The 27,585-nt window shown below is 45.5% G+C and overlaps 2 protein-coding genes across 2 annotated transcripts in view; one reads left to right on the top strand and one right to left on the bottom strand.

The window, feature by feature from the left end:
- Positions 1–557: 557 nt before the first annotated feature.
- Positions 558–11,358, bottom strand: TM2D2 (TM2 domain containing 2). Its single transcript, XM_040346240.1, has 4 exons — positions 11,076–11,358; positions 8,552–8,639; positions 5,080–5,195; positions 558–974 (listed from the first exon to the last, which is right to left on the bottom strand). Exons 1-4 carry the CDS (start codon positions 11,246–11,248, stop codon positions 761–763), a joined length of 591 nt encoding a protein of 196 aa, XP_040202174.1. The 5' UTR covers positions 11,249–11,358; the 3' UTR covers positions 558–760.
- A 5,710-nt stretch (positions 11,359–17,068) lies between these two features.
- The window catches only part of ADAM9 (ADAM metallopeptidase domain 9), a 159,569-nt gene continuing 149,052 nt past the window's right edge, over positions 17,069–27,585 (top strand). Inside the window, exon 1 of the mRNA XM_040346239.1 lies at positions 17,069–17,501. Within this exon, the coding sequence (XP_040202173.1) occupies positions 17,426–17,501 (76 nt within the window). The 5' untranslated portion in view covers positions 17,069–17,425. The remainder of the gene's footprint in view (positions 17,502–27,585) is intronic.

The raw sequence follows: 27,585 nt of genomic DNA, 5'->3' as shown, positions 1-27,585 counted from the left end.
ACGTGGTAAAGAGTCTCCGTCAGACTGACACCCTGCAACAACGATCGCCGCGAAGCGCGCCCCCGGGGGCGCGCAGCGACTCAGAATCCTGAGGACGTCATATGACGTCCAGTCAGGATTCTACAACCACTTTGCCACCGACAATATGTCATTGGCGGGCGGCAAGTGGTTAATACTTTGTAGTATTAAAAAAAAAAAAAAAACCTGTGTTATAAGGAATTTATTTAGTGGTCCATTTAGCAGCATTCATTCCAACCTCCTCAATCCCTCAGTGCAAAATATTCCAGAATGCTGAAACTAACTCAGGACCCACTTCTACTTACATCTCAATGTGTTATTTAAACACTTTCAACACTTGCATGGGCTTGTTCTCATGCAGGCATTAAAGGAGACCCGTATTTTGGATTTGTGCTGTTGCTGGTTAGAAAAACCCTGAAGTTTTATCACTTAACCTCTACATGGCCTGAAAAACGATTGCTGATAAAAACCAGGCCTTGCATGGCCACTCGTATATGCCTACAGTGTTCTGGTAAATGAATAGGCAAAAACTGCAAACATTACCATCTTAAATTACATTTATTACAGTGTAACATTAAACATTGCTGTACACTGTATAACATATTTACATCATTGTATCTTACATATGAGCCCAGCTGTGTAAACCATTCAGTGTTGTCTTTGTGCCATGGTGCTGCCACATGGAATTCAGCAGCTGGAAGTCTGATACAGATTGCAGCGTCCCCCATGGATAGTCTATATATCAGTATATTGTGCACCAGTTGCTGTTGTCACTAGGCATGAGCCCACCTGTGATGAGCAATATAAGATCCACAAACCACCAGATGCCCAGACCTCCCAGAGTGAGAAGCTTGCCCACAGCGGTGCCCGTGTGTCCCAGGCAGAAGCGATCTACTCCAAAGCATCCCAAGAAGAAGGAGTACAGCAACGTGGTAATAAAATAGTGGCCTGTGTACCTGTGCAGAGACAAATCGAAGGGTTAAGAACCATGACCTCATAGTACAGCTTCTTGTCAGTTTGAGATTTGTGAAAACAAAGCAGATTATATATATATATATATATAAAAAGAAGGACATGAACTAATGTAGCAGGAAATGTATTTATTTTCAGTGCAAGCACAGTAAGTATTTGACAAGGTATCAGTCTCTTAATGTCCCTGTACAGCAGAGCTTGCACATGGAAATGGAAAACAAGTGTGGTGCAAGCAGCCAATAAGTTGTGCCAACAAGGAATATGTTGATGGGAGGAAAGAGCAGAAATTAGTTCATCGGTTTAATGCTCCTCCTGCACTACCCAGGCACCCGGCTCAGAGTGAGTCGCTGAGAGCCTGAGCCGGCCGCTCCCTCCACAGCCCTGCACTCCAGTGAGCGGTGACCGACAGTCACCAGCTCTCTGGCTCTGAAAACAGAGTGATCAAAGAGATTTGATTGCTCTGTTCTCAGTGTTCGTGCTGGCAGGGGGCCGATGCTGCATCCACCTAGGTAAGAATTCATCTACAAAAAAATAAAAATAAAAAGCCAAAACCCACACTTTTTTTTTTTACATGTCTTTTTAGCTACTTCCCGATTTCCATGCCTAGGAAAATTATTGCATACATCCCAGCTATGCACACTCAAGCTTAGGGCAGATGGATTCCAGGAAGTAAAATGCTACATGAATAACCTGCCATTACTCAAGATGGCCATGGCCGGAATTTCTGGGGGGTAATTTCTCAGCAAAAAAGAGCATGGAGACATAGATTGATGGGGAAGTTTTCTTTGAATATAAAACATGAATGAAGTTGTGCTTTTGGTTTGTGGTGCTCAGATACAGTATAGTTCTGCTTTAACAGAGCTCTCTTCCATGCACCCGTGTGACAGCACTCGGCCAGTGGACAAGTAAGTCACATGTTGTTCCATACCCAGAAGTGGCAGTTTATTTCCCTTCACTCCCAGCGTCTGAAAAATAATAAATGGGGAGAGGAAGGAAAAGTATGCAATATGTTGTTGTGGATGGGGAATTTAAAGAAGAACTATACTGTATATGAGCACCACAAACCAAAAGCACAATTTCATTATTTTTTTATATTTAAAGCAAACTCCCTCATTCATCCATGTCTCCATGCTTTATTTTTGCTGAGAAATCACTTAGAAAAAATTAGCATTTCTGGCCATGGCCATCTTAACCACTTAAGGACCCCTTCACGCCGATATACGTCGGCAGAATGGCACGGCTGGGCACATCAACGTATATGTACGTTGTCCTTTAAGCCCAGCCGTGGGGTCGTGGGCGCGCACGCGCGGCGCCGATGGAGTCCCGCGATCAATCCCTGGAGCTGAAGAACGGGGAGAGCCGTGTGTAAACACGGCTTTCCCGTTCTTCACTGTAGCGGCGCATCGATCGTGTGATCCCTTTTATAGGGGGACACAATCGATGACGTCACACCTACAGCCACACCCCCTACAGTTATAAACACACTTGAGGTCACACATAACCCCATCAGCACCCCCTTGTGGTTAACTCCCAAACTGCAATTGTCATTTTCACAATAAACAATGCATTTTAAATGCATTTTTTGCTGTGAAAATGACAATGGTTCCAAAAATGTGTCAAAATTGTCCGAAGTGTCCACCATAATGTCGCAGTCACGAAAGAAAAAAAAAAAAAAAAACGCTGATCGGCGCCATTAGTAGTAAAAAAAATAAAAAAATAAAAATGCAATAAAACTATCCCCTATTTTGTAAACGCTATAAATTTTGCGCAAACCAACCGATAAACGCTTATTGCGATTTTTTTTTACCAAAAATAGGTAGAAGAATACGTATCGGCCTAAACTGAGGAAAATTATTTTTTTTTTATATATTTTTGGGGGATATTTATTATAACAAAAAGAAAAAAATATAGAATTTTTTTCAAAATTTTCGCTCTATTTTTGTTTATAGCGCAAAGAATAAAAACCGCAGAGGTGATCGAATACCACCAAAAGAAAGCTCTATTTGTGGGGAAAAAAAGTACGCCAATTTTGTTTGGGAGCCACGTCGCACGACCGCGCAATTGTCAGTTAAAGCGACGCAGGGCCGAATCGCAAAAAGGGGCAAGGTCCTTTAGCTGCATTTTGGTCTGGGTCTTAAGTGGTTAAGTAAGAGCAGATGATTCATGTAGCAATTACTTTGTGGAATCTTTCTGCCCTTAGCTCAGACATGATGGTGTGCTTACTTGAGAAAGCCATTCCTAAAGACTCCTGGGATGTCTGGAAACCAGAAAGTAACTGAAGAAAAGTTTAAAAAAAATAAAAATAAAAAAGTTAAAAAAAAAGTAAATTTGATATATGCTCTAAACTATTTATTAGTGCCAGCACCATACGTATTTGAAATAGTCACTGTTGATTGAGAGAATGAAGTTCCACTTTAAGCTTTGGAAAGTCTGTTTGAAGCTCCCATAGCTTTTTTTCTGATGACTGAAGGGGGCAATGAGGGGTGAAGGGTAGGCATGTATAAGCTGTGGGAGAACATTTATTGGCCCCATTGCTTCAGGAAAAAGTGCAGGGTCATTAGGCAACACATTTTGGCACACACTTAAAGCGGGGGTTCACCCAAAAAAAAAAAAATTTTAACATTACATTCAGCCGAGTTGTCAGAATGACAATCGGCTGTTTTTTTTTTTTTCAGTGCCGCACATACCGTATTTTCACCGCCGCTTTCGGGTATGTAATTGATTGACATCCTTCCGACCGGCGCATACAGCGTGTCACGAGTTGCCGAAAGAAGCGGAACGTCGGTGCGCAGGTGCCGTATAGACCCGACTCGCAGTCCGGCTTCTCGTGACGCGCTGTATGCGCCGGTCAGAAGGATGTCAATCAATTAGGAACGCCCAGTCCCGCAGATTACATACCCGGAAGCGGCGGTGAACATACGGTATGTACGGCACTGAAAGAAAAAAAACACAGCCGATTGTCATTCTGACAACTCGGCTGAATGTCATGTTAAAAAACATTTTTTTGGGTGAACCCCCGCTTTCGTTTCCTATAAAAAAGGTGCATTTAATATCCTTATTGAAAGACTGAACAGATACACATTTCTGTGCGACAACCCCCTCTAGTGGCCAAAATATTACAGAGCTTCATAATTAAGCAGTTTAAAAGTAGCGGGAGAAGCACACCGGTGCCATTGCTGAGCTTCTTCTAAAAAAGTTAGCTATCTGGCAGTCTCTGGCTTTGAGACCCTAACCATGAACAAGCATTAATCAAGTGAAGTGGGGCTGAGGTTAGAACTTCTGTACTCCACTGCATACATGTTCCAGTGATGCCAACACTATTACAGCTGTTGGATTAGCATGAGAGCCAGGCAACTTACACATTTAGAAGGAGAGGCTAGAAACTAAATGTCATTCATATAATGACATGCAAGTGCATTTTAGTGCAGTATCAGTTAGCGTAATGATACACACTCAGTGGGCAGGTCCATGACAGCTTAGGATCAGAGGAAGTGGGTTGAATGATGCTGGACAGACCCAAAAGACTAGTGACAGCTCTGGATTAAAGGCAAGTATTTCAGCGTAGCTTTATTTTTAAAGGCATATTTGATATTTTAAGCTGGAGCTCAGTTTTAAAGAATAACTGCAACTACCTTTTACTGTTAAACCATTCGCTAATTGTCGCTCCAGAGAATGAAGCTGGAAGAGGTGAACATTTCATCACTACCAGGTTCAGAGCAGCCATTCCCCAGTAGTTGTGGTAGAAAAATTGAATCAAAGAGGATTTGATAAACAGCTGCGCCAATACCATACAACTAAATAAATTATATATATATAATTTTATTTTTATTTTTTAAACTACCACCATTTTATTCTTTGAAGTCTCGGCCTTCAGAAAAACACACATACACACAGCATTAACCCTTTTGCTATATATATTTGTTTTCATTCTGCCCCCCCCCCCCCACCTTTTACTAATCTTCAGGCCCAATATAGATATTTTAACATGTGTGCAAAAATGGCTGTCAGCAAAAGGGTTAATGAAGTAACAAATGCCACTATTCATGAGACAATGTTCTGGTAAAGAGTAGAAGATCTGCTAATACATACTTGATACACGGTTTATTCCCACGCTGAAAAGAGCGAGGTCCAGCGCATTCAATATCGTCTAGAGCACGGCACATGACTTTTGTATGCTCCACGTCATCATATGCCTGTCCTCCAAACTGAAAATAAAGCAACAAGTTATTCAAGTAATAATATAATAATTCTAAATGCAAGAATGACACATCCTGCTTCTCCCTTTTTCAAAATAGATCCCTTTAACTGCTTGCCGACCAGCCGCCGTATAACTAGTTATACGGCGGCAGGTCAGGTCTGCTGGGCGAGATCACGTAGCTATATGTCACCTCTCCAAGCAGCCAATAGGGGCGCGCGCCGCCGGAGGCAAGCAACGCGCGCCCCCCGCTCGTCCCTGATCCAGGCGCGCGTGCCCGGTGGGCGCGATCGCCGCCGGGCACCCGCGATTGCTCGTTACAGAGCAGGGACCAGGAGCTGTGTGTGTAAACACACAGCTCCCGGTCCTGTCAGGGGAGAAATGCCTGACCGTCTGTTCATACAATGTATGAACAGCGATCAGTCATTTCCCATAGTGAGGCCACCCCCCCTACAGTTAGAACACACACAGGAAACATACTTAACCCCTTCCCCGCCCCCCTAGTGTTAACCCCTTCCCTGCCAGTGGCATTTTTATAGTAATCAATGCATTTTTATAGCACTGATCGCTATAAAAATGTCAATGGTCCCAAAAATGTGTCAAAAGTGTCCGCCATAATGTCGCAGTTCCGGAAAAAAAAAAAAAAAAAACGCTGATCGCCGCCATTACTAGTAAAAAAAATAAATATATTAATACAAATGCCATAAAACTATCCCCTATTTTGTAAACGCTATAACTTTTGTGCAAACCAATTAATAGACGCTTATTGCGATTTTTTTTTACGAAAAATATGTAGAAGAATACGTATCGGCCTAAACTGAGGGAAAAAAAAAATGTTTTTATATATTTTTGGGGGATATTTATTATAGCAAAAAATATTCATTTTTTTCAAAATTGTCGCTCTATTTTTGTTTATAGCGCAAAAACTAAAAAACGCAGAGGTGATCAAATACCACCAAAAGAACGCTCTATTTGTAGGAAAAAAAGGACGCCAATTTTGTTTGGGAGCCATGTCGCACGACCGCGCAATTTTCAGTTAAAGCGACGCAGTGCCGAATCGCAAAAAGTGGCCTGGTCTTTGACCATCAATATGGTCCGGGGGTTAAGTGGTTAAGCTAGTGCATTGATGGTTCACTTACCTTTTTCTTCGATTTCCCTTCTAAAAAAATGTTTTCCCTTTGTCTGAATTTCTCACTTCCTGTTCCTCCTCAGTAAGCTTGCCCCCATCACCTGGCTGGGGGTTAGTCATCCACAACAGCTTACTCAGGAGGAACAGGAAATGAGAAATTCAGACAAAGAAAACAAAGAAAAAAAACATTTAGAAGAGAAATCGAAGTAAAAGGTAGCTTAAAAGGGAACCTATTTAGAAAATAAAAAACAAACCTTTACAACCCCTTTAAAAAGGGGAGCAATGGCTGGGTGGAAGGATTTGATGAAGAGGGTGTGCCGCATATTTGGCAAGTATATCTTATTTTTTTATTAATTCAGTTCAGGGCCGAAACAACTAATCGATTATGAAATTAATCGATTACAATTTTCACAATCGATTAATCGGCCAGTAACATAGTGGGGTTAAAAAAAAAAAAAAATTAGCCATTTATAGTACAAAAAAAAAAAAAAAAAAAAATCGCTACTGTAAATACTAGCGATTATTTGCTCTTTTTGTACTTATTTTTGTTTTTTTAACCATATTATGTTACTAAACATCTCAGGCCGGGGTCACACCTGTTTTTTGGTGCTTTTTGCAGAAACACACTACAGTTAATTTACATGTTTTCCTATGGGACACGTTCACATCCATGATTTTTTTTTCAGCTGCTGCGTATTTGGAAAGGGCGAGGAGTTTATAACGCAAAACGGTGCTATTTTTTTTTTTTCTGGCTTCAATATACTTCAATGGAGAAGCTGCAGAAAAGCATGTAATGTGTTTTTGCGGCAATTTGTGTTTTATAATCTGCCCAACAACAAATTGTCCCCAAAAAAATGTAAAAATTCAATATTTTTTTTTATTTAAAACTTTTTTAAGGCTATTATCCGATTAATCAAAACAATAAATCGGCCAACTAATCGATTATGAAAATAATCGTTAGTTGCAGCCCTAATTACGATTTTGTGCTGGGATTGGGAGGGGGGTCAGAGGCAGGACAGGCAGGCCGGCATTGTCCTGTGTACCTCTAAATGGCCTGCCAAGGGATGAAAACTGACCATGTCAACACAGATCAGCTTTGTGTGGTCAGTAAAGAAAAAAGGTGACTGGCAGGATCAACCAAGTACTAGATGGAAGAAGTACAAGAAAATGATAGAGAATATGATTTATAAAACATATACAACATGTGAACATAACCTAAATATTTATTTTTGTTTTCTATGTGTAACATACACATAAAATTGTAAAAAAGTAAACACTTGCACAAAAGTTAACATGCATACAGCGAAATCGGACTGTGGACATAATATTTAGGATAACAGTGAAATGGTTCTGTATGACTGGGCCCATAGCATACAATACTGCTGTGCTTTCAGATCTGTACATATTACCAACCTGAACACAGCCTATTGTATACTCGCCTGCATGGGCCCTTAACCACAGAGGTGTGAAATTCTAAAGAAACAAGGGCCAAATCCACAAAGACCCGGCGTAACGGCGAAATTCTAATTTAAGTTACACTGCCTTAAAATTTCTACCTAAGTGCCCGATCCACAAAGCACTTACCTAGAAATTTCTGGCCGTGTAACTTAAATTCCGCCGGCGCAAGGCGATCCTCATTTCATGGGGGCGATTCCAATTTAAATGAGGTGCGCTCCCACGCCGGCCGTACTACGCATGCTCGTGACGTCATTTTCCCGACGTGCATAGCGCGAAATTACGTTACGCTGGGCTTTATGGATTGCGACGGGTCAATAAAGTTGCGTCGGGTAAAAAAAATGATACGGCGCGAAAAAAAAAAAAAATTCAAATTCGAAAAAAAAACGCGTCGCTAGACAGAAGGGTCTGCTTTTACATGGTGTACTAACTTTACACCTTGTAAAAGCAGCCCTAATTTTGCGTATGCAACTTAATACTTACGGAGAAAAAACGAAGCAGAAAAGCTTCGTGGATCTCCGCAAGTGCCAATTTGCATACCCGAGGCGTCATTTCGACACAAAATGCCCCCAGCGGCGGATGCGGTACTGCATCCTAAGATCCGGCAGTGTAATTCAATTACACATGTCGGATCTTCGTCCTAACTATGGGAAACTGATTCTGTGGATCAGTTCCATAGTTAGGACCAGGGATACGACGGAGTAACAGCAGTTACTCCGTCGTATCTCTTTTGAGGATTTGGCCCCAAATCCATAAACAACAACAGGTACTCCAACATTTACCCTGGCACAGCCATAGCCAATCTCCTGCTGCATGGTCACGTTTCCTGTATGATCCATCAGATCCTCACATTGGATGAACTCTTCTGGTCTGAGAAGAAAAAATAAATAAAAAATCAAGGTGAGTACAAAGAAGTGAACATTTGTCTGAGACACAAAGAGCTGCACGAGATCATCTCACCACTGGTTTCTTGAACATGACGAGATCAAATCTCAATCCATTAGAGAACCTTTAGGATGTGGTGGAACGGGAGATTTGCATAATTAATGTGCAGGCAACAAATCTGCAGCAGCTGCGTGATGCTATCATGTCACTATGGACCCAAATCTCTGAGGAATATTTCCTACACCTTGTTGAATCTATGCCATAAAGGACGAAGGCAGTTCTTAAGGCAAAAGGGGGTCCAGCCTGGTACTAGCAAGGTGTACCTAATAAAGTGGCCGGTGAGTGTAGTTGTTGCACCCACATGCAGATGGCAAAGGCACTGGCAGTGGATTCACCTGCAGGGCGGGAACAATCATGAAGGGCATCTTTCCAGCACCACGTTCCGCTGTGAACTGGCCCCAAGGCTGCATTTAAAGCTAGGCCTTCAGGAAAATGCAAAATAAAAATGTATGTGAGCTTCTTTGGCGCATTTGTCATACATAGGGAGGAAGATTCAAGAGAAGAGACTTTCCAAAGTAAAAAACATGGTGCGCTTGCGGGACGTTAAAAAAAAGTCCTGAAAGCAGAATTTTTGGGGCGCTTTAGGAGCGTTATATAAAACCCCTCCTAAAGCGCCCCTTCCCATTGAAATCAAAAGCTAAAACGATGGTCAAGCGCCACAAAAAAATAGCAGCGTTTTACCTCCCACCGCCTCAGTCTGAAAGTGCCCTTAAGGCAACACACCCTGGTGTGAATAAGCCCCTATACTTCATCCCATCCAACGCTGGTCCCATGTAAAGCCCTCTCTGACCAATCAGAGGGAGGTGACCCAGTACTGGCAGAGAGGAGGTCAGGAGCGCACACTGCCCCCCACACAGTGTTGTCACCCCCCTCAGGGGCACACACTGCCTTCCACACAGTGTTGTCACACCCCTCGGGGGCGCACACTGCCCCCCACACAGTGTTGTCACACCCCTCGGGTGGGCACACTGCCCCCCCACCACACAGCGTTGTCACCCTTCAGAAGCACACACTGCCCCCCCCCCCACACAGCTTTGGCACCCCTCAGGAGCACACACTGCCCCCACCATACAGCGTTGTCACCCCTCAGAAGCACACACTGCCCCCCCCCACACAGCGTTGTCACCCCTCAGGAGCACACACTGCCCCCCACACAGCTTTGGCACCCCTCAGGAGCACACACTGCCCCCACCACACAGCGTTGTCACCCCTCAGGAGCGCACACTGCTCCCCCCACACAGCGTTGTCACCCCTCAGGAGCGTACACTGCCCCGCCCCCCACACAGCGTTGTCACCCCCTCAGGAGCACACACTGCTCCCCCCACACAGTGTTGTCATCCCTCAGGAGCGCACACTGCCCCCCCACACAGCGTTGTCACCCCCTCAGGAGCGCACACTGCTCCCCCCACACAGCGTTGTCACCCTCTCAGGAGCACATACTGCTCCCCCACACAACGTTGTCACCCATCAGGAGCGCACACTGCTCCCCCCCACACAGCACTGTCACCCCTCAGGAGCGCACACTGCTCCCCCCCCCCCACACACACAGCACTGTCACCCCTCAGGAGCGCACACTGCCCCCCCACACAGCACTGTCACCCCTCAAGAGCGTACACTGCCCCCACACACAGTGTTGTCACCCCCTCAGGAGCACACACTGCTCCCCCCACACAGCGTTGTCACCCCTCAGGAGCACATACTGCTCCCCCCACACAGCGTTGTCACCCCTCAGGAGCGCACACTGCTCCCCCCACACAGCGTTGTCACCCCTCAGGAGCGCACACTGCCCCCCCACACAGCACTGTCACCCCTCAGGAGCGCACACTGCTCCCCCCACACAGCACTGTCACCCCTCAGGAGCGCACACTGCCCCCCCACACAGCACTGTCACCCCTCAAGAGCGTACACTGCCCCCACACACAGTGTTGTCACCCCCTCAGGAGCACATACTGCTCCCCCCACACAGCGTTGTCACCCCTCAGGAGCACATACTGCTCCCCCCACACAGCGTTGTCACCCCTCAGGAGCGCACACTGCCCCCCCACACAGCGTTGTCACCCCTCAGGAGTGCACACTGCCCCCCCACACAGCACTGTCACCCCTCAGGAGCGCACACTGCTCCCCCCACACAGCACTGTCACCCCTCAGGAGCGCACACTGCCCCCACACACAGTGTTGTCACCCCTCAGGAGCACACACTGCCCCCACACACAGTGTTGTCACCCCCTCAGGAGCACACACTGCCCCCACACACAGCACTGTCACCCCTCAGGAGCACACACTGCCCCCACACACAGTGTTGTCACCCCCTCAGGAGCACACACTGCCCCCACACACAGTGTTGTCACCCCGGATACTCACAAGTACTCGCAGAAGATGAGGGGACCATGGGGGTCTTTGGGCTCCGGTACAGTGCTGGGCTCTACGGAGGAGGCAGGGCTGGTCTGGTTCTGGGAGGCGATGAGGGAGAAGGTGAGAAGCAGCCCCTGTCCCCCCAGTAATATGTAAGTCATCGGTGGCACAGGCCACCCCATCTTCCTGCCGCAGCGCTTTCCACCTGCACTACGCGGCTTCTTCCGCCAGGATTCCACCCAGCCAATCACAGCGCAGCAAATTACGTTCCTCTTGCGATCTTCCGCAATCACACGCAAATCCTTGTTTTCGTGAATGTGTAGTCTCCGCTACCGGAGCCATTTTTGTTGCGTCCAATGCATCTGCAACAATGCAATTATGGTCTCCGAGAAAATGGCCGCACTCGCTACAACAAAGAACCACACTCAACTATCTATTAGATCTATTATGGTGGTTTCCACAACAAATCGTAGCAATCCTCTTGCCAGCCAATACAGTGTGGTGTGCAGTAATAAACAACATTAAATTCTGGTGGCTGTTTGTGGTTACGGTTTTTTAAATTTTATTTAAATGATATATCCAGAGCTTTTTTCTCAGAAAATAGGTGCAGGAACTCAACCACGACCTCGTTCAGATTTCAGAAACAGTAGAAGGGTCTTAAAGGGGCATTAAATACGAGGATTGCATTACATACATAGTGCAGAGTTCAGGGGGGTTACACACAGAGTGCAGAGCTGTCACTTGTAAACACAGAAACCAGACTTGCGTGTTTACAAGTGATTGTGGTGAGCAGGCACCAAAGGGTCTGAGCCAGAGGTGGTGGAACTGAGTTCCCCAAGTTCCCCCTGAAAAAAAGCCCTGTGTATATATATATATATATATATATATATATATATATATATATATATATATATATATATATATATATATATATCTCTACAGTGGCGGCTGGTGCTCAACATTTTTGGGGGGGCGCAAACTAAAAAATAAATAAAAAAAACAATTGCAGCCTCACTATGCCCATCAAATGCAGCCACTGTGCCCATCAAATGCAGCCACTGTGCCATCAATTGTCACCACTGTGCCATGCCATCAAACGCAGCCACTGTGCCATGCCATCAAACGCAGCCACTGTGCCATCAATTGTCACCACTGTACCATGCCATCAAACGCAGCCACTGTGCCATCAATTGTCACCACTGTGCCATGCCATAAAACGCAGTCACTGTGCCATGCCATCAAACACAGCCACAGTGCCATCAATTGTCACCACTGTGCCATGCCATCAAACGCAGCCACTGTGCCCATAAATTGTCGCCACTGTGCCAATTGTCGCCACTGTGCCCTTTAATTGTCACCACTGTGCCCTTTAATTGTCGCCACTGTGCCAATTGATGCCACTGTTCCCCTTTAATTTTCGCCACTGTGCCAATTGATGCCACTGTTCCCCTTTAATTTTCGCCACTGTGCCCATTGATGCCATTGTGCCCATTGTCACCACTGTGCCCATTGTCGTCGCTTTGTCCTGTAAAATGCCTCTCCCCCCGGCACTTACCTTTCTGGGGGTTAGCCATCCTCTTTCCACGTCCCTCGATGTCTTCTCCCGCCCTCGATGACGCTTCAGTCAATCAGGTTACCGGTAAACCAGAACCGGTGAACCTGATTGGCTGAGACGCCTGTCAGTCTTATCCAAGGAACGCACAGGGAGTGCGTTCCTTGGATAAGCATTCGGAAGCCAACTACAGCCTAAGGGCTGTACTCGGAAAGCCTATCAGAGCCGCTGGCTCTGATAGGCACTTCCACACAGCCAACCAGCTGGCGCTATTCAGGTGGCTGGCGCTCACCATCCGGCCATCTGAATAGTCGGCAGGCAGCGGCGAAAATACATAGATTCATGCAATGCATAAATCTATGTATTTCAGTGGCTGTGCGAGAGCCAGAGGGGGCGACGCTCTGGGGGCCCTCTATGGACGAACCGCCACTGTACATATATATAGTGGGAATAGAATTGTAGTGAGTATTCCGTATATACATTCCTTTTCTATGGCTCTATCGTTTTATTGTCGCCAAATTTACCTCCCAGACCAATCTGTCTAGTGACAGGAATCAGGAAAAATTATAACAGGATGATTTCAGGAGTCACCTTTGGCGTCATTTAACTACTTGACCTCCGGAAGATTTACCCCCTTCCTGACCAGGCCATTTTTTGCAATACGGCACTGTTACTTTAGCTGACAATTGCGCGGTCGTGTAATGCTGTACCCAAATAAAACCCAAATCAAATTTGTCCTTTCCCCCCCACAAATAGAGCCTATTACCTTTGCAGCTATAACAGCTCCAACTCTTCTGGGAAGGCTGTCCACAAGGTTTAGGAGTGTGTCTATGGAAATGTTTGACCATTCTTCCAGAAACGCATTTGTGAGGTCAGGGACTGATGTTGGATGAGAAGGCCTGGCTTGTAGTCTCCACTCTAATTCATCCCAAATGTGTTCTATCAGGTTGAGGTCAGGACTCTGTGCAGGCCAGTTAAGTTCCTCCACCCCAAACTTGCTCATCCATGTCTTTATGGACCTTGCTTTGTGCACTGGTCCAAATCATTTGGTGGAGGGAGGATTATGCTGTGGGGTTGTTTTTTAGGGGTTGGGCTTAGTTCCAGTGAGGGGAACTCTTAATGCGTCAGCATACCAAGACATTTCAGACAATTTCATCCTCCCAACATTGTGGGAACAGTTTGGGGGTGGCCCCTTCCTCTTCCAACATGACTGCGCACCAGTCCACAAAGCAAGGTCCATAAAGTCATGGATGAGAGAGTTTGGGGTGGAGGAACTTGATTGGTCTGCACAACCTGATAGAACTAGAGGTGCCGCCATCGTCTGATCCCTGGACAGGAAAATTTCCTAATATAAAAGTCAGCAGCTACAGTATTTGTAGCTGCTGACTTTTACATTTTTCGTTGGAGGGGCGGTTCTCTGCTTTAATGCTAGGCGCGTTGCCCGGGAGTGTTAATCTATTTCAATGGCCAAAGTAAATTTTTATTCTGATTGAGGAAATAAATTAACATCCAAAACGCTGCTTAATGCCTCGTACACACGCTTAGATTTTTGGATGACCGAACGTCCGTTATTTGTGGCATCCTAGTCTCATGTCGAAAGTGAAGAGGTTACTCACCATACGAATATTTTCATACAACCTCAGAAGCGACGTAATGTGTTGAATAGTTTTGTATGTATTCTTTCGTTTCTCAGCATGCCCAGTCTTGCTCTTACAATTTAATCAGTACTAATAAAACGAAAATCAGACGTTGAGTTCACATCCAACAAACGTTTTATAGTCTGCACTTCCAGCTTTTGTCGGACAAAAACGCGAAATCGGCTGTCGAAAAAGCACTGTACTAACGATCCAAAAATCGGCAGATCATTAGTCGTAGGAATTTTAACATATCGTGTGTCCGGGCCCTAAAGCTGGATACACACGGGGCCGTTTGAAGGAAATAGGGGGCCCCAAGCAAAATGGACATGGAGGCCCCCCCCCCCCCCCCCCGCACGCACACAAAGCGCAGAACCACTAGTGCCCCAGAATAGCATGAAATATAAATATGGTGTAGATCAGCCAATGAGGTTTATTTATGAAACTATCTTACAAATCAGTGTAAGATATAGCCAATAAAAGTGATCACAAAATGGTAAAATATGAATAAAAGCAATGTGGGAAGCATAAAGATGCCAGCATTCTCCCCTTTTTAGCTGTAGGCTATCGCGTGGCCGAGCTCCTCTTCCTCCTGTCAGTCAGGTGTCCTGCCGTATTTTCGGAGACTCGTTGCCACGCATGCGCAGTACAAGGGGGGTCCTTATCCGCCGGGCGGAACTTATTCGGCAGAACACCGGCGGTACAGGAGATTCAGTTTCCTGTTCCCGGCCGGACTGAAAAGAAGTGAGCACTCAGTGTGCACTTCCTGTCAGTCCGGCCCGGGAACAGGACACTGAATCTCCTGAACCGCACGGTACTCGGCCGGACTGACAGGAGGAAAGAGGAGCTCGGCCACGCTACAGCCTGGGAAGGGGAAGTTGGGGGCCCCAGGTCGGCTCGGGCCCCAAGCAATTGTTTGTTTTGCCTGTCCTGTAGCGACGGGCCTGGATACACACATTGGGGGTTATTTACGAAAGGCAAATCCACTTTGCACTACAAGAGCAAACTACAAGTGCAAAGTGCACTTGAAATTGCACTAAAAGTGCACTTGGAAGTGCAGTCGCTGTAAATCTGAGGGGGACATGCTAGGAAAATAAAAAACAGCATTTTAGCTTGCACATGATTGGATAATAAAATCAGCAGAGCTTCCCCTCATTTCAGATCTACCCCTCATATTTACTTTCAGTGCAATTTCAAGTGCACTTTGCACTTGTAGTTTGCACTTGTAGTGCAAAGTGGATTTGCCTTTCGTAAATAACCCCCTATACAATGTGCTTTCGATTATTTCCTTTCGATTTACAAAACCGTATAATATGAGGGCAAACCTAAACACTTTCAACCTGTATACAATCCGGCAGGCCCTTCCACTACATAGTAGAAGGTAAATCTAAAGAAAATTCAACAGCAAAAGTTGTATAGTGTGTATCCAGCTTTAAGCCTCGTACACACGATCGGACTTTCTGCAGACAAAGCGCAGGACTTTTGTCCCGAAAGGCGTTGGCCAGAAACTTGACTTGCATACAAACGGCAAAGAATTGTCGGCCAACAAACACGAAACAACGTGGTTTTTCAGATCTTTAGCGCCACCCTTTGGGCGACTTCTGCTGACGTTGTGTTATGGTGAACATTGCTTCCAAGCACACGTGTTTGTACTTTGAAGTTTTGTCTCTCCGACAACACTGTTGGCAGCCAATTTTAAAGCATGCTATCCCACATTTGTCTGCGGAAAATCCAACAATTGTCCGATGGAACGTACAAATGGACAGATTTTCTAACAACAGCCTGTCATCACACAATTCCCGTTGGAAAATCCGATCGTGTGTATGAGGCTTTATAGCTGGATTCAGGTAGATTGCCGCATCTTTCAGGCGGCGTAGCGTATCGTATTTACGCTACGCCGCCTTAAGTCAGTGAGGCAAGTGCTGTATTCACAAAGCACTTGCCTCCTAAGTTACGGTGGCGTAGCGTAAATGGGCCGGCCTAAGTGCGCCCAATTCAAATGTGGAACAGGGGGCGTGTTTTATGTAAATGTTTCGTGACCTGACGTGATTGACGTTTTTTACGAACGGCGCATGCGCCGTCCGTGGACATATCCCAGTGTGCATTGCTCCAAAGTACGCCGCAAGGACGTATTGGTTTCGACGTGAACGTAAATTACGTCCAGCCCCATTCACGGACGACTTACGCAAACGACGTAAAATTTTAAAATTTCGACGCGGGAACGACGGCCATACTTAACATTGACTAGGCCAGCTATTTGTTCGACTAACTTTACGGCGTAAAAAACCGTACGTAAACGACGTAAAAAAATGCACCGGGCGCACGTATGTTTCTGAATTGGCATATTCTACGCCGAACTCAACGGAAGCGCCACCTAGCGGCCAGCGTAAATATTGCACCCTAAGATATGACGGCGTAGGAGACTTACGCCGCTCGTATCTTAGCCTAATTTAAGCGTATCTGGTTTCCAGAATACGCTTAAATTTGCGACGGCGTAGATTCAGAGTTACGACAGCGTATCTACTGATGCGCCGGCGTAACCCTACGTGAATCTAGCTATTAGTCTCGTTTTTGGCACTGGTGGTGTTCAGAACAGCTGGGGTGTGTATGAGACCCGTGACTCCAACCTTGCGATGTAATGTGATCTGCATTTTCTAAGAGTTGCCCTGGTTGTCCAGTAATACTTTTGAATGAACCGCAGTTCGCTTTTTGGACACAAGATGTCGCTGTTGTAAGGCGTGCCTGTCCAATGAGCGGCGGGGCCGGGGAGAGTAGTGGCCGGTGTGCGCAGGCGCGGTGTGTAGCGCTGAGGTCAGGGAGTGATCAGCTGGGTAGAGTGCAGTGTGTGCACTTCTATGGGAGAGCAGAGGCGGGATCATCATCATCATCAGGCTGCTGCTGCTCGCAGGGAGGGGGGAGCCTGGCAGGGACTGAACACCAACAAGCAGGGAGTGCTGCATTCTGCTGGGAACTTCTGGGCTCCCTCACTTCTCATTGTCCCCCCAGTTTGGGGGTCTGTGCCATTGTTGTTGTTGTCATGATCAGGCTGTACTAGAAGAGGAGGGATCAGGATGATCAGTATACTATGAGAAGTGGATCCTGGGATCTTCTCATCACACTGGGGACTAGTGCTGCTCTCTGTATATAGACACCGGTCAGGATCACCCCCCTCCATGGCTGCTGGCACCATGTCTGCCCTCCTCTACAGTGCCTCTCTGCTGCTCATCCTCACCTGCTTGTGTGCCGGAGGTAAGTGAGATCTCCTACTTACGTTTTACTTTTCCTATGTCTGTATGTTATATATTGATTTACTGGGGGCTCGCTCACACCAGGTCTGCATAGATGGACGCAGGCGCAACGCACACAGACTACAATGGTTCTCTATGTGCCGTGTTTACACCGTACAGGTGCGCCATAATAAGACCATGTAGTATGTCTGTATTTTTATACATCACAACTCATTGGGTGGGAAATTTACTAAAACTGGTGCAACTCTACATAATAACCAATCAGCTTCCAAGTTTTTATGTCCCAGCTCAATTGAACATGCTGAAGTTAGAATCTGATTGGTTATTATGCAGAGTTTCACCAGATTCTGTGCTCCAGTTTTTGTAAATCCCCCCCCCCCCCCCCATAATGTCGCCGCCGTGCACTGCAGTGTTTACTATTGTCATTTTGCAACCATTAAAGTATGATGTACACCTATAGGTAAGTATAATAAGGCTTACCTATAGGTACAGTAAATATCTCCCAAACGTGCGCCGTTTAGAAGATATTTATTTTAGATGCAGTTAGTGACGTCACCGGTGCATGTGCTCTGATGGGATGGCTTTTTTCCGAGCCGCCCCGGGAACAGTGATGTCAGCGCTGGCTTGGCCATTTATTACCCAGAAGGAAGACCAGGGGAGGATGCAACTAAGGATGAGCTCCGGCGTGTTCGCATAGAACACGTGCAGAGCCCGTCAGGAAGTCGGCACCCGCGCTGCGCTAATCACAGCCAGGCAGACATTTCCCGATCTCTGCAGCCGAGCATCGGACAATGTCTGCCTGGCTGTGATTAGCGCAGCGCGGGTGCCGACTTCCTGGCGGGATCTGCACGTGTTCTATGCGAACACGCCGGAGCTCATGCTTAGGCCGCGTACAGACGAGCATACATGTACGATGAAACCGGTCCGCCGGACCGTTTTCACCGTACATGTCTGCCCGGGGATTTCTGTATGGTGGCTGTACTCACCATCATACAGAAATCCGCGCGTAAACAATACGTGGGGCGTGTCGGCGCCGTTGCCGCAACGTGGGCGGCCCTGCCAGTTAAATGCTTCCACGCATGCGTCAAAGTCATTCGACGTATGCGAGGGATGGCGGGCGCTCGGACATGTACGGTAGGTCTGTACAGACGACCGAACATGTCCGAGCGGGCAGGATTCCAGCAGGCTGTTTTAAAACAAGTCCAGAAATATTTGCCCGCTGGGAAAAGGCCCGGCGGGCAAATGTTTGTTGGAATCCTGCCCGCTCGCACCTACACACGACCGAACATGTCTGCTGAAACTGGTCCGCGGACCAGTTTCAGCAGACATGTTCGGTCGTCTGTACGGGGCTTAACTGGCAACTCGGATGCTCTTGAATAAAAGTCCTTTATTGGTTACATGGGTACAGGCTATACTCCTGACGCGTTTCAGCTAAGAAGCCTTAATCAAAGGCTTTGAAGTCTTAGCTGAAACGCGTCAGCGTATAGCCTGTACCCGTGTAACCAATTAAGGACTTTTATTCAAGAGCATCCGCGTTGCCAGCCCTTTTTGATTCAAGTATTGTATTTATGGGGCTAGAGCGCCGGATCACATTTCGTGGACTTCTATATTGGCAGTGGATCTGGGGCAACATTTTGTTTCTCACATTCTGCACTGACAGCACGGTGCTGGAAGGCTTCGTCTTCAGGTAAGTCTGTCATTATGTGTTAGTGTGTGATGCATACTAGGACATTATGACTTAAAGCGGAGGTCCGCCCACCCCGCCAAAAAATTAAAAGTCAGCAGGTACAAATACTGCAGCTGCTGACTTTTAATATATGGACATTTACCTGTCCAGGGAGCCCGCGATGTTGGCACTGCAGCCGATCTTCGGATTGGCTGTCGGTTGCAGCCGCCGCGGTTGCCGGTAAGGGAACCCGGCAGTGCAGCCTTTCAGCTTTATGCCTGGTCCCATAGTGCACATGCGCGAAGCGCGCTGCGCATTCCATTTGGCCCGGTGGCAGAGAAAGGAGGAGGAGGCCAGACTTCTGACGTACCGCGGCAAGGTCCCTGTCCCCCCCCCCCCCTCCCCTTGAAAAGTGCTAAATGTGGCACCTGAGGGGAGGAGGAGATGAATACTCTTGGGTGGAACTCCACTTTAAACTGCCCGGTGCCTACATATTTACTTCCGCTTTAAAGGGTTAGTTCAATTTCATGGAAAAAATGGTAAAGGAGAAATATCTCCATACACCGGCCCAACCCCCCCCAGTCCCCACTGTACTCGCTGTACTCACCTGCAGGGTTGCTGAACTGTCAGCACCGGCGCAGCTGGTCCAATGGTTGAGGGATTTCAAATCCCCACTCTTTTCTGTGACAACGCTGACCAATGAGAATCTGTCTGGTCTGCCCCGGAAGATCTGCAAAGAGAAGAACGGGGATATCAAATGCTGGCTCTGGCTGCAGGGGTGCTGACAGCTTGGCAACAGCAGAGGTAAGTACAGCATGGACAAGCGGGTGTGAAGGGTGTACAGTGTTCATCTTTTCCTTTTTTTTTTTTTGTAAAGGTGAACTAACCCTTTAACCACCTCCTGCCCATGCTATCTGGGAAACCTGATCACAGGTGAACATCCATAGATGCAATCCTGGCAATGTGAGCCCTCGCTATAGCCGTCTTTTGGTTATATAGTGTAAAAATATATTGCGCTAAACTACAAAACGTTCGTGGTAAAGAAATAAAATAAAACTACAAAGTGTAAGGCAGCCAACACAACAATGGAAAATTGTAAAAAGAATAAAAAAAGAAGAAGAAAAGTGCAGCGCCAAATAAAACCGGTTTGCCCTGCTGAGCAAAACCATGTAGTGTGTCCGTGGGTGAATCTAGATAACACACTCAATCATAGTGTGTACACAATGTAATAAAAATATAAAGTGAATCAAACCGAAGGTCCAACACATGAAAGGTATTTAGTATACCCTCACAAACCTCTACGGTCAATGTAGTATCAACTATTCACAGTGCATAAAAATTATAAAGTGAATATATATATATTGAATATATCCACCTTACTGCGCATTTGACTGCTTCACCACCCTTTTTTTGAGGACCTTTGCTGTGTTTGCTGTGTTTGCTGTGCATTGGCGTTTTATCCATATGGACATTTATCTGTGTGATCTTTTGCGATGCAGTTGGAATTTTTTATGAGCATGCTTTTTGAATTTTAAAATAAATACTTTTTTACGCTATGAGGAGGTGTCCTCTCTCCTTTTCTTTTCTGTGCTGGACCCTCTGAGGATTAAAATTCAAAAAGCATGCTCATAAAAAATTCCAACTGCATCTCAAAAGATCACACAGATAAATGTCCATATGGATAAAACGCCAATGCACAGCAACCACAGCAAACACAGCAAAGGTCCTCAAAAAAAGGGTGGTGAAGCAGTCAAATGCGCAGTAAGGTGGATATATTCAATATATATATATTCACTTTATAATTTTTATGCACTGTGAATAGTTGATACTACATTGACCGTAGAGGTTTGTGAGGGTATACTAAATACCTTTCATGTGTTGGACCTTCGGTTTGATTCACTTTATATTTTTATTACATTGTGTACACACTATGATTGAGTGTGTTATCTAGATTCACCCACGGACACACTACATGGTTTTGCTCAGCAGGGCAAACCGGTTTTATTTGGCGCTGCACTTTTCTTCTTTTTTCTTCTTTTTACAATTTTCCATTGTTGTGTTGGCTGCCTTACACTTTGTAGTTTTATTTTATTTCTTTACCACAAACGTTTTGTAGTTTAGCGCAATATATTTTTACACTATATAACCAAAAGACGGCTATAGCGAGGGCTCACATTGCCAGGATTGCGTCTATGGATGTTCACCTGTGATCAGGTTTCCCAGATGTCCCCTGCGGTACACATTGGTACGGATGGATCTGTGATTGCTGTGTTGGATCACGGATCGGGGTAAGGAGCCAATCACAGTGGCTCTTTACCATGTGACCAGCTGTGTCCAATCACAGCTGATCACAGTGTAAACGGGATTTGACGGTTATCGTCATTTCTCTCCTCACGCGCTGTCAGCTGTGAGAGTCGATAGACGGCAAATCCACACAGGGGACATCTACACTGATAATCGGGGCACTGATCATCAATGAATCCCCAAAAGTGCCCATAAGGGCAGCCTAATCAGTGCCCATCAGTGAAGGAGGAAAATTTTATAACAGAAATTAAGAAAAAGTGTTTATTTTTTTCAAACTTTTTGGTCTTTTTTTTTTTTTTTTTTTTTTTTTAATGTGTTAAGCAAAAAAGAAAAAACCCAATGGTGATTAAATACCGCTAAAAGAAAGCGCTATTTGTCTGAAAAAATTATACAAATTTCATTTGGGTACAGCTGTGTCATTCAAAGTATGAAAGTGCTGAAAGCTGAAAATTGGCCTGGGCAGCAAGGGGGTGAAAGTACCCTGTAGGCAAGTTGAATCAAAAAGGGCTGGCAGCTCGGATGCTCTTGAATAAAAGTGCTTTATTGCTTACATAGGTACAGGCTATACGCTGACGCGTTTCGGCTAAGAAGCCTTCATCAAAGCATGAGGCAAGTGGTTACAGCATAACTAAAGGCAAACTTTTTTGGATAGAGTGGAGAGGGATCAGAACCCCTGTCGGGTTTCATTGCTGTCTGTGTCCTGATTAGGAAGATTCACCCTCTCCAGTGGTCCTGTTTACTGTTATCATCAAGTGAAAGTTTGAGCAGACAGGTAGGTTGATTTTACTGTAGAATAGACATTGCTTGTCTTTTCTATAATAAAGACCCTGATTGCTCACAGTTTTTGATTTGAGAATTCAGTTCTGCTTTAAAGTAGAATTCCAACCCTATCTAAGCTTTAAAAAAATGTCCCCTCCCTCTTCCTAACTCTATACTGACTAACCTGTGAAAGATGTATAATAATGAGAGTACCACTCTAAAAAACAGAAAGTTCAATGTGGTCAAACAGCGCTAAAAATTGGTAATGATTGTCCAATTTCAATAAAATAAAATAACATGCAGGTGTTCATCGGAAACGAATTAAGGAGATCAAGGTAGTGAAGATAGTTGATAGAATATTCTACACCTCTTCCCAGGATAAGTCACCACTTATCTTCACTATCTCAACTATCTTCACTACCTTGTTATCCTGGGAAGAGGTGTAGAATATTCTATCAACTATCTTCACTACCTTGATCTCCTTAATTCGTTTCCGATGAACACCTGCATGTTATTTTATTTTATTGAAATTGGACAATCATTACCAATTTTTAGCGCTGTTTGACCACATTGAACTTTCTGTTTTTTAGAGTGGTACTCTCATTATTATGTTTTGATACATACGTCTTTTTGATAGTATGTTTTAAATAGCTGCTTTTTACACACTGTTACCTATTTATATGATATTTTTGTGAATATTAATATATATATCCTTATTTACTACCTGGAGGTTTGTGTGTCAGACCATTACCTTCTAGGTGATTGACTGAATTGTCAACATATCATCTGTGACCTGGCTACTTGGCGCTGAGGCGTGCCACTAGGCCTGGTGTGGCACTGTATTTATACTGTGAAAGATGTATACTTACCTATTTTCACCCTGCTTGAGTCTGGTCATGTGATCGCCCCTGTATTTGTCAGCTGCAGGGGAGAGGATAGAGTGATCAAACAACGGCTGGCAATGCTTTGAATGGTGACCTTACCCATAGGCTTGCTATGACACATCCATCCCCTGCAGCTGCCACTGGCTGACACACAGGATGGATCATGTGACTGGAGCAGATTAGCCGGATGATGGGTAAGTAAGTATACACATTCTTCTTACACAGGTTAGGGCCCTTTCACACTAGCGGACCGTATGTCCGCATTTTCATCCGTCCGTTTGCGGATGAAAACGGGACATACATGGGTCCCTATGTGATTACGGGTGTCAGTGGATGAACACCTGCTGACACCCGTAATTTGTCCGCCTCCGCAAAGATCCGCATTTGCAGACGGAAGAAATCCTATTTTTCTTCCGTCTGCCGGATCGGATGAATACGGTCCGTGTTCGTCCGATTCCCCATAGGGGAGAGCGGAGGAAACACAGGGCGGTCCCTGCACAGTGTGCGGGGACCGCCCTGTCAGCTGCTAGCTCAGCAGGGATTTTACAGAGGATCCCCGCTGAGCAAAGCGGACACACGGAGCGGATCATTACTGATCCGCTCCGTGTGAAAGGGCCCTTAGTCACAATAGGTTGACACCCGCCAACATTCGATCCTTTCCACTAAAAACGGACGGATAGATATCTGTTGTCCATCCATCTAGTGCAGTGGTTCTCAACTCCTGTCCTCAGGACCCGCTAAGGGTCCTTTCACACTAGCGGACCGTTCGTCCGCTCATTACAAGTCCGTTAACGGACTTGTAATGAATCCCTATGGGAACGCGTCCGTTAGCGGATGGAGCATCCGCTAGCGTCCGCGTCAGTCGGGTTCCGCTTTTCCGAACGGAAGAAACCCTATTTTTCTTCCGTTCGGCGGAACGGACCGGATGCAGACGGACAGACGGTCCGTCTGCATCCGATCCCCCATAGGGGACAGCGGAGCAGAGAAAGGGCGGTCCCTGCACTGTGTGCGGGGACCGCCCTATCCGCCGACAGCTCAGCGGGGATCCCCGCTGAGCTTCGGCGGACACACAGAGCGGACCCGGAAACGGTCCGCTCCGTGTGAAAGAGCCCTAACAGGCCAGGTTTGCAAGATAACTGAAATGCATCACAGGTGATATAATTTGCTGCTCAGTGATTGCAGTATTATAGTCTGCATCTCCCCAAGGAAATACTTAAAATCTGGCCTGATATGCCCCATACACACGATCAGGCTTTTGCCCGGCTAAATTTGCAACGGATATCCATCGGAGTAAAAGAGAACATGTTCTCTATCTAAACTCTAAGGCCGCGTACACACGGTCGATCCATCCGATGAGAATGGTCAGACGGCCGTTTTCATCGGTTCACTGCTGAAGCAGACCGATGGTCTGATGTGCGTACACACCATCAGTTCAAATATTGATCGGGTCAGAACGCAGTGACGTAAAACACAACGACGTGCTGAAAAAAAACGAAGTTCAATGCTTCCAAGCATGCGTCGACTTGATTCTGAGCATGCGCAGGTTTTGAACCGATGCTTTTGTGTACTAACCATCGGTTTTGACCTATCGGTCAGCCGTCTATCGGTTCGATTTTAAAGCAAGTCCTCTAATTTTTGTCCGAAGGACAACAGACCGATGGGCCGTACACACGGTCGGTTTGTGCAGGAAATCGTGAAGCGAAGATCTAACATCTTCACATGTGAAAAAACGTCCTTCCAAGAGAGTGTTCAGAGGTCAGCTGTCGCTTCCCCATGAAATCAACACTCACCAGATGCGATGGCTGACATTACAACAGCATGCACGCCTGTGTCTTTATGACAAACGTCAATAGCGAGTATATAAATCTTGCCCAATAGCAACGTCACAAATATTCCTCGAAGCTGGAGTGAATAAAACTCACCAGGAGCCAAAAAGATGGTCTGATAGTGTAGTATTTAATATGAATCCCTGTATTGTTAAAAACCATGCATAAAACAACAAAGTTCTTGCATAAAAATCTGCTGCCAGCCTGGAATCGGACAGCGGCATTACGTCAGCACTACCAGCTACTCTCAGGCATGTTTCGTCCAGCAGGACGTTAACGTTAAGTGGATGTAAACCCTCGCTTGTACTCCAGTGCAGTGAACAGCCTCAAATGATACACAGAGATGAAACAAATCTCCCTATATAAGTTTTATATGTATATCTGCTGTCCTCACCTTTTTATACACTGTTTAAAAAGTACACGTCCTGTAAGAATTTTCTCTTCCTGATTCATCTGTAGGCGTGTATTATTGCTATACACTGTGAGATACTCAGACAGCTGTTTGGAGAAAAGGCAAACGCCCCCCTCCCTTCAGCATGTGTGTGAATAGTTTAGCATTCTGATAATTCAATTTATAGCAATCTTCCCTGACACACACTTCAGGCTCCTGTCTCGGAGAGCTTGTCAAAAGTTATCAAGCTCATAACAGAGGAACGGAGCAAGAGAAAGCTATGGGACTTGGCTCTTTGAAGAGCGATAAGAAAATGCTGCAGATATGTGCCCAGCTCAAATTTTTCATGAATCTGGTTTACATCCACTTTAAAGTGACTGTAAACCCTCACATATACACAGTGAGGTGAACAGCCTCAGATGATACACGGAGATGAAACAAATCTCCCTACATAAGTTTTACATGTATATTTGCTGTCTTCATCTTCATATACTGTTTAGAATGTGTACATCCTGTTAGAATTTTATTTTCCTGTGCCAGCAGGGGAAGGGGAGACTTGCCATACACTGTGAGGCAGCTGATTGGAGGAAAAGCACACCCCCCCCCTCCACATAGGAAGAGACTTGCAGAGCTGTGCTGTGAATTAACCAGCTGTCTGCTAATCTCACTTACCCTGACACAAATTTCATGCTGGTTTTATCACATGTGTCGGAGAACTTGTCCGAAGTTATCATGCTGATAACAGAAGAACGGAGCAGGAGAAAGCCATGGGACTTAGGGCTTTGGAGAGAGATAATAAAACACTGCTGATATATGTGCCCAGCTCAAATTTCATGAATCGGGTATACATCCACTTAAACCTATAAGATAACGTCCTTTTGGACGAAACATGTCTGGGGCAGAGCTGCAAGTACTGAAGTCATACCGCTGTCTGGTTCTGGGTGGGCATCGGCTTTTTATGTAATAACTTTGTTTTATGTATGTTTTTAACAGTACATGGATTCATATTAAATACTACACTAGCAGAGCATCTCTGTGGCTCCTGGTGAGCTTTATACTTGGCTTAGCTTTTTACTTCTTTCCTATTTCACACTATTGTTCACTGAAAATGCTGGTACTGCACATTTTCTTTTATATATGTTTGAGCTAAGTATACTGCTTATATGTGAAAGCTGCTACTTGCTTTAGAGATCATACTACAGCACAGATAATTCTTTATTATTATTTATGTATAAATACTTGATTAAAGTGGAGTTCCACCCAGGAATTTTTTTTTTTAGCCCAAAAATCCACCAAAAAATAAAAAATATATAGAAAAAAAAAAAATTATACTCACCCAAAATACCTGTTGCTATGTGGAAGTCCGTAATCTGCCTCTTCCGTAGCCGCGGCCTATCTTCTTCATCTTCTTCTAGTGAATGGGTGCGCTGCTTTCTGGGAACTGTGTGTGTTCCCAGAGAGCAGCTACCCATTCACAAGTCGGCGCGAGACTCGCGCATGCACAGTAGGAAACGGGCAGTGAAGCCGTAAAGCTTCACTGCCTGTTTCCCTTAGTGTGAATGGTGGCGTGGGCTCTGCACCGATCGAGGGATCGACTTCGGGGGGCCATCAGCATGGCGAGTAGGACAGGTAAGTGTCCTTATTAAAGGTCAGCAGCTACACTGTTAGTAGCTGCTGACTTAAATTTTTTTTTATAATTTGCGGGTGGAATCCCGCTTTAAGCCTGCTGCGGTTTAGGGGTGCCCCTCCTGTGATCGCTGTGTTCGCCGAACACAGTGGATCACTGTTACCAGTAACTGGGTATCATGTGATCGCTATGATTGGTCATAGCGATCACCTCATAACAATGTAAACAATCTGTCATGATTGGCTTTCCATTCATGAACAGCTTGCTTACTATTGTGATCTGTGATTGGCCCACAGCAGTCACATGGCTTACCTGTAACATGTGAATTGCTTAGCCAATCACAATCAAAAGCAAGCTGTTCATGGATGGAAGGCCATTAAAGCTATTGGTGATTGGGTACTCTGCAAGTGATGGTGTTTGAAATTTGTTACATCTTTACCTAAAAAAAAAAATTCCCCTCGTGTACATCGGTGGAGATTCTTTACTTACAACAAATGAGGAGGAGGAGGAGGAGTGAAGGGATTTTTAATCTTTTTGTGGTTTGCATTTTCTGTTGAAGGCAGAGCCAATCATCCATCTAAGTATCTTAAAGTGGTTGGAAACCCTTTACAACCACTTTTTGCTACAG

Source organism: Rana temporaria, chromosome 3 (genome assembly GCF_905171775.1).
Source record: "Rana temporaria chromosome 3, aRanTem1.1, whole genome shotgun sequence".
Taxonomy (NCBI): Eukaryota; Metazoa; Chordata; class Amphibia; order Anura; family Ranidae; genus Rana; species Rana temporaria.
The sequence above is the reverse complement of the archived record's forward strand: the minus strand, read 5'-3'. Positions and strand labels throughout refer to the sequence as shown.

Bases quoted from the DNA above. Each gene is read 5' to 3' on its own strand.
- TM2D2 (XM_040346240.1), bottom strand. From the start codon at position 11,248: ATGGGGTGGCCTGTGCCACCGATGACTTACATATTACTGGGGGGACAG. The intron at 8,640-11,075 runs GTGAGTATCCGG...TTTTCTTCTCAG, and splicing joins CTCATCTTCTGCGAGTACTT to ACCAGAAGAGTTCATCCAAT. The intron at 5,196-8,551 runs GTAAATGTTGGA...CTTTATTTTCAG, and splicing joins TTGGCTATGGCTGTGCCAGG to TTTGGAGGACAGGCATATGA.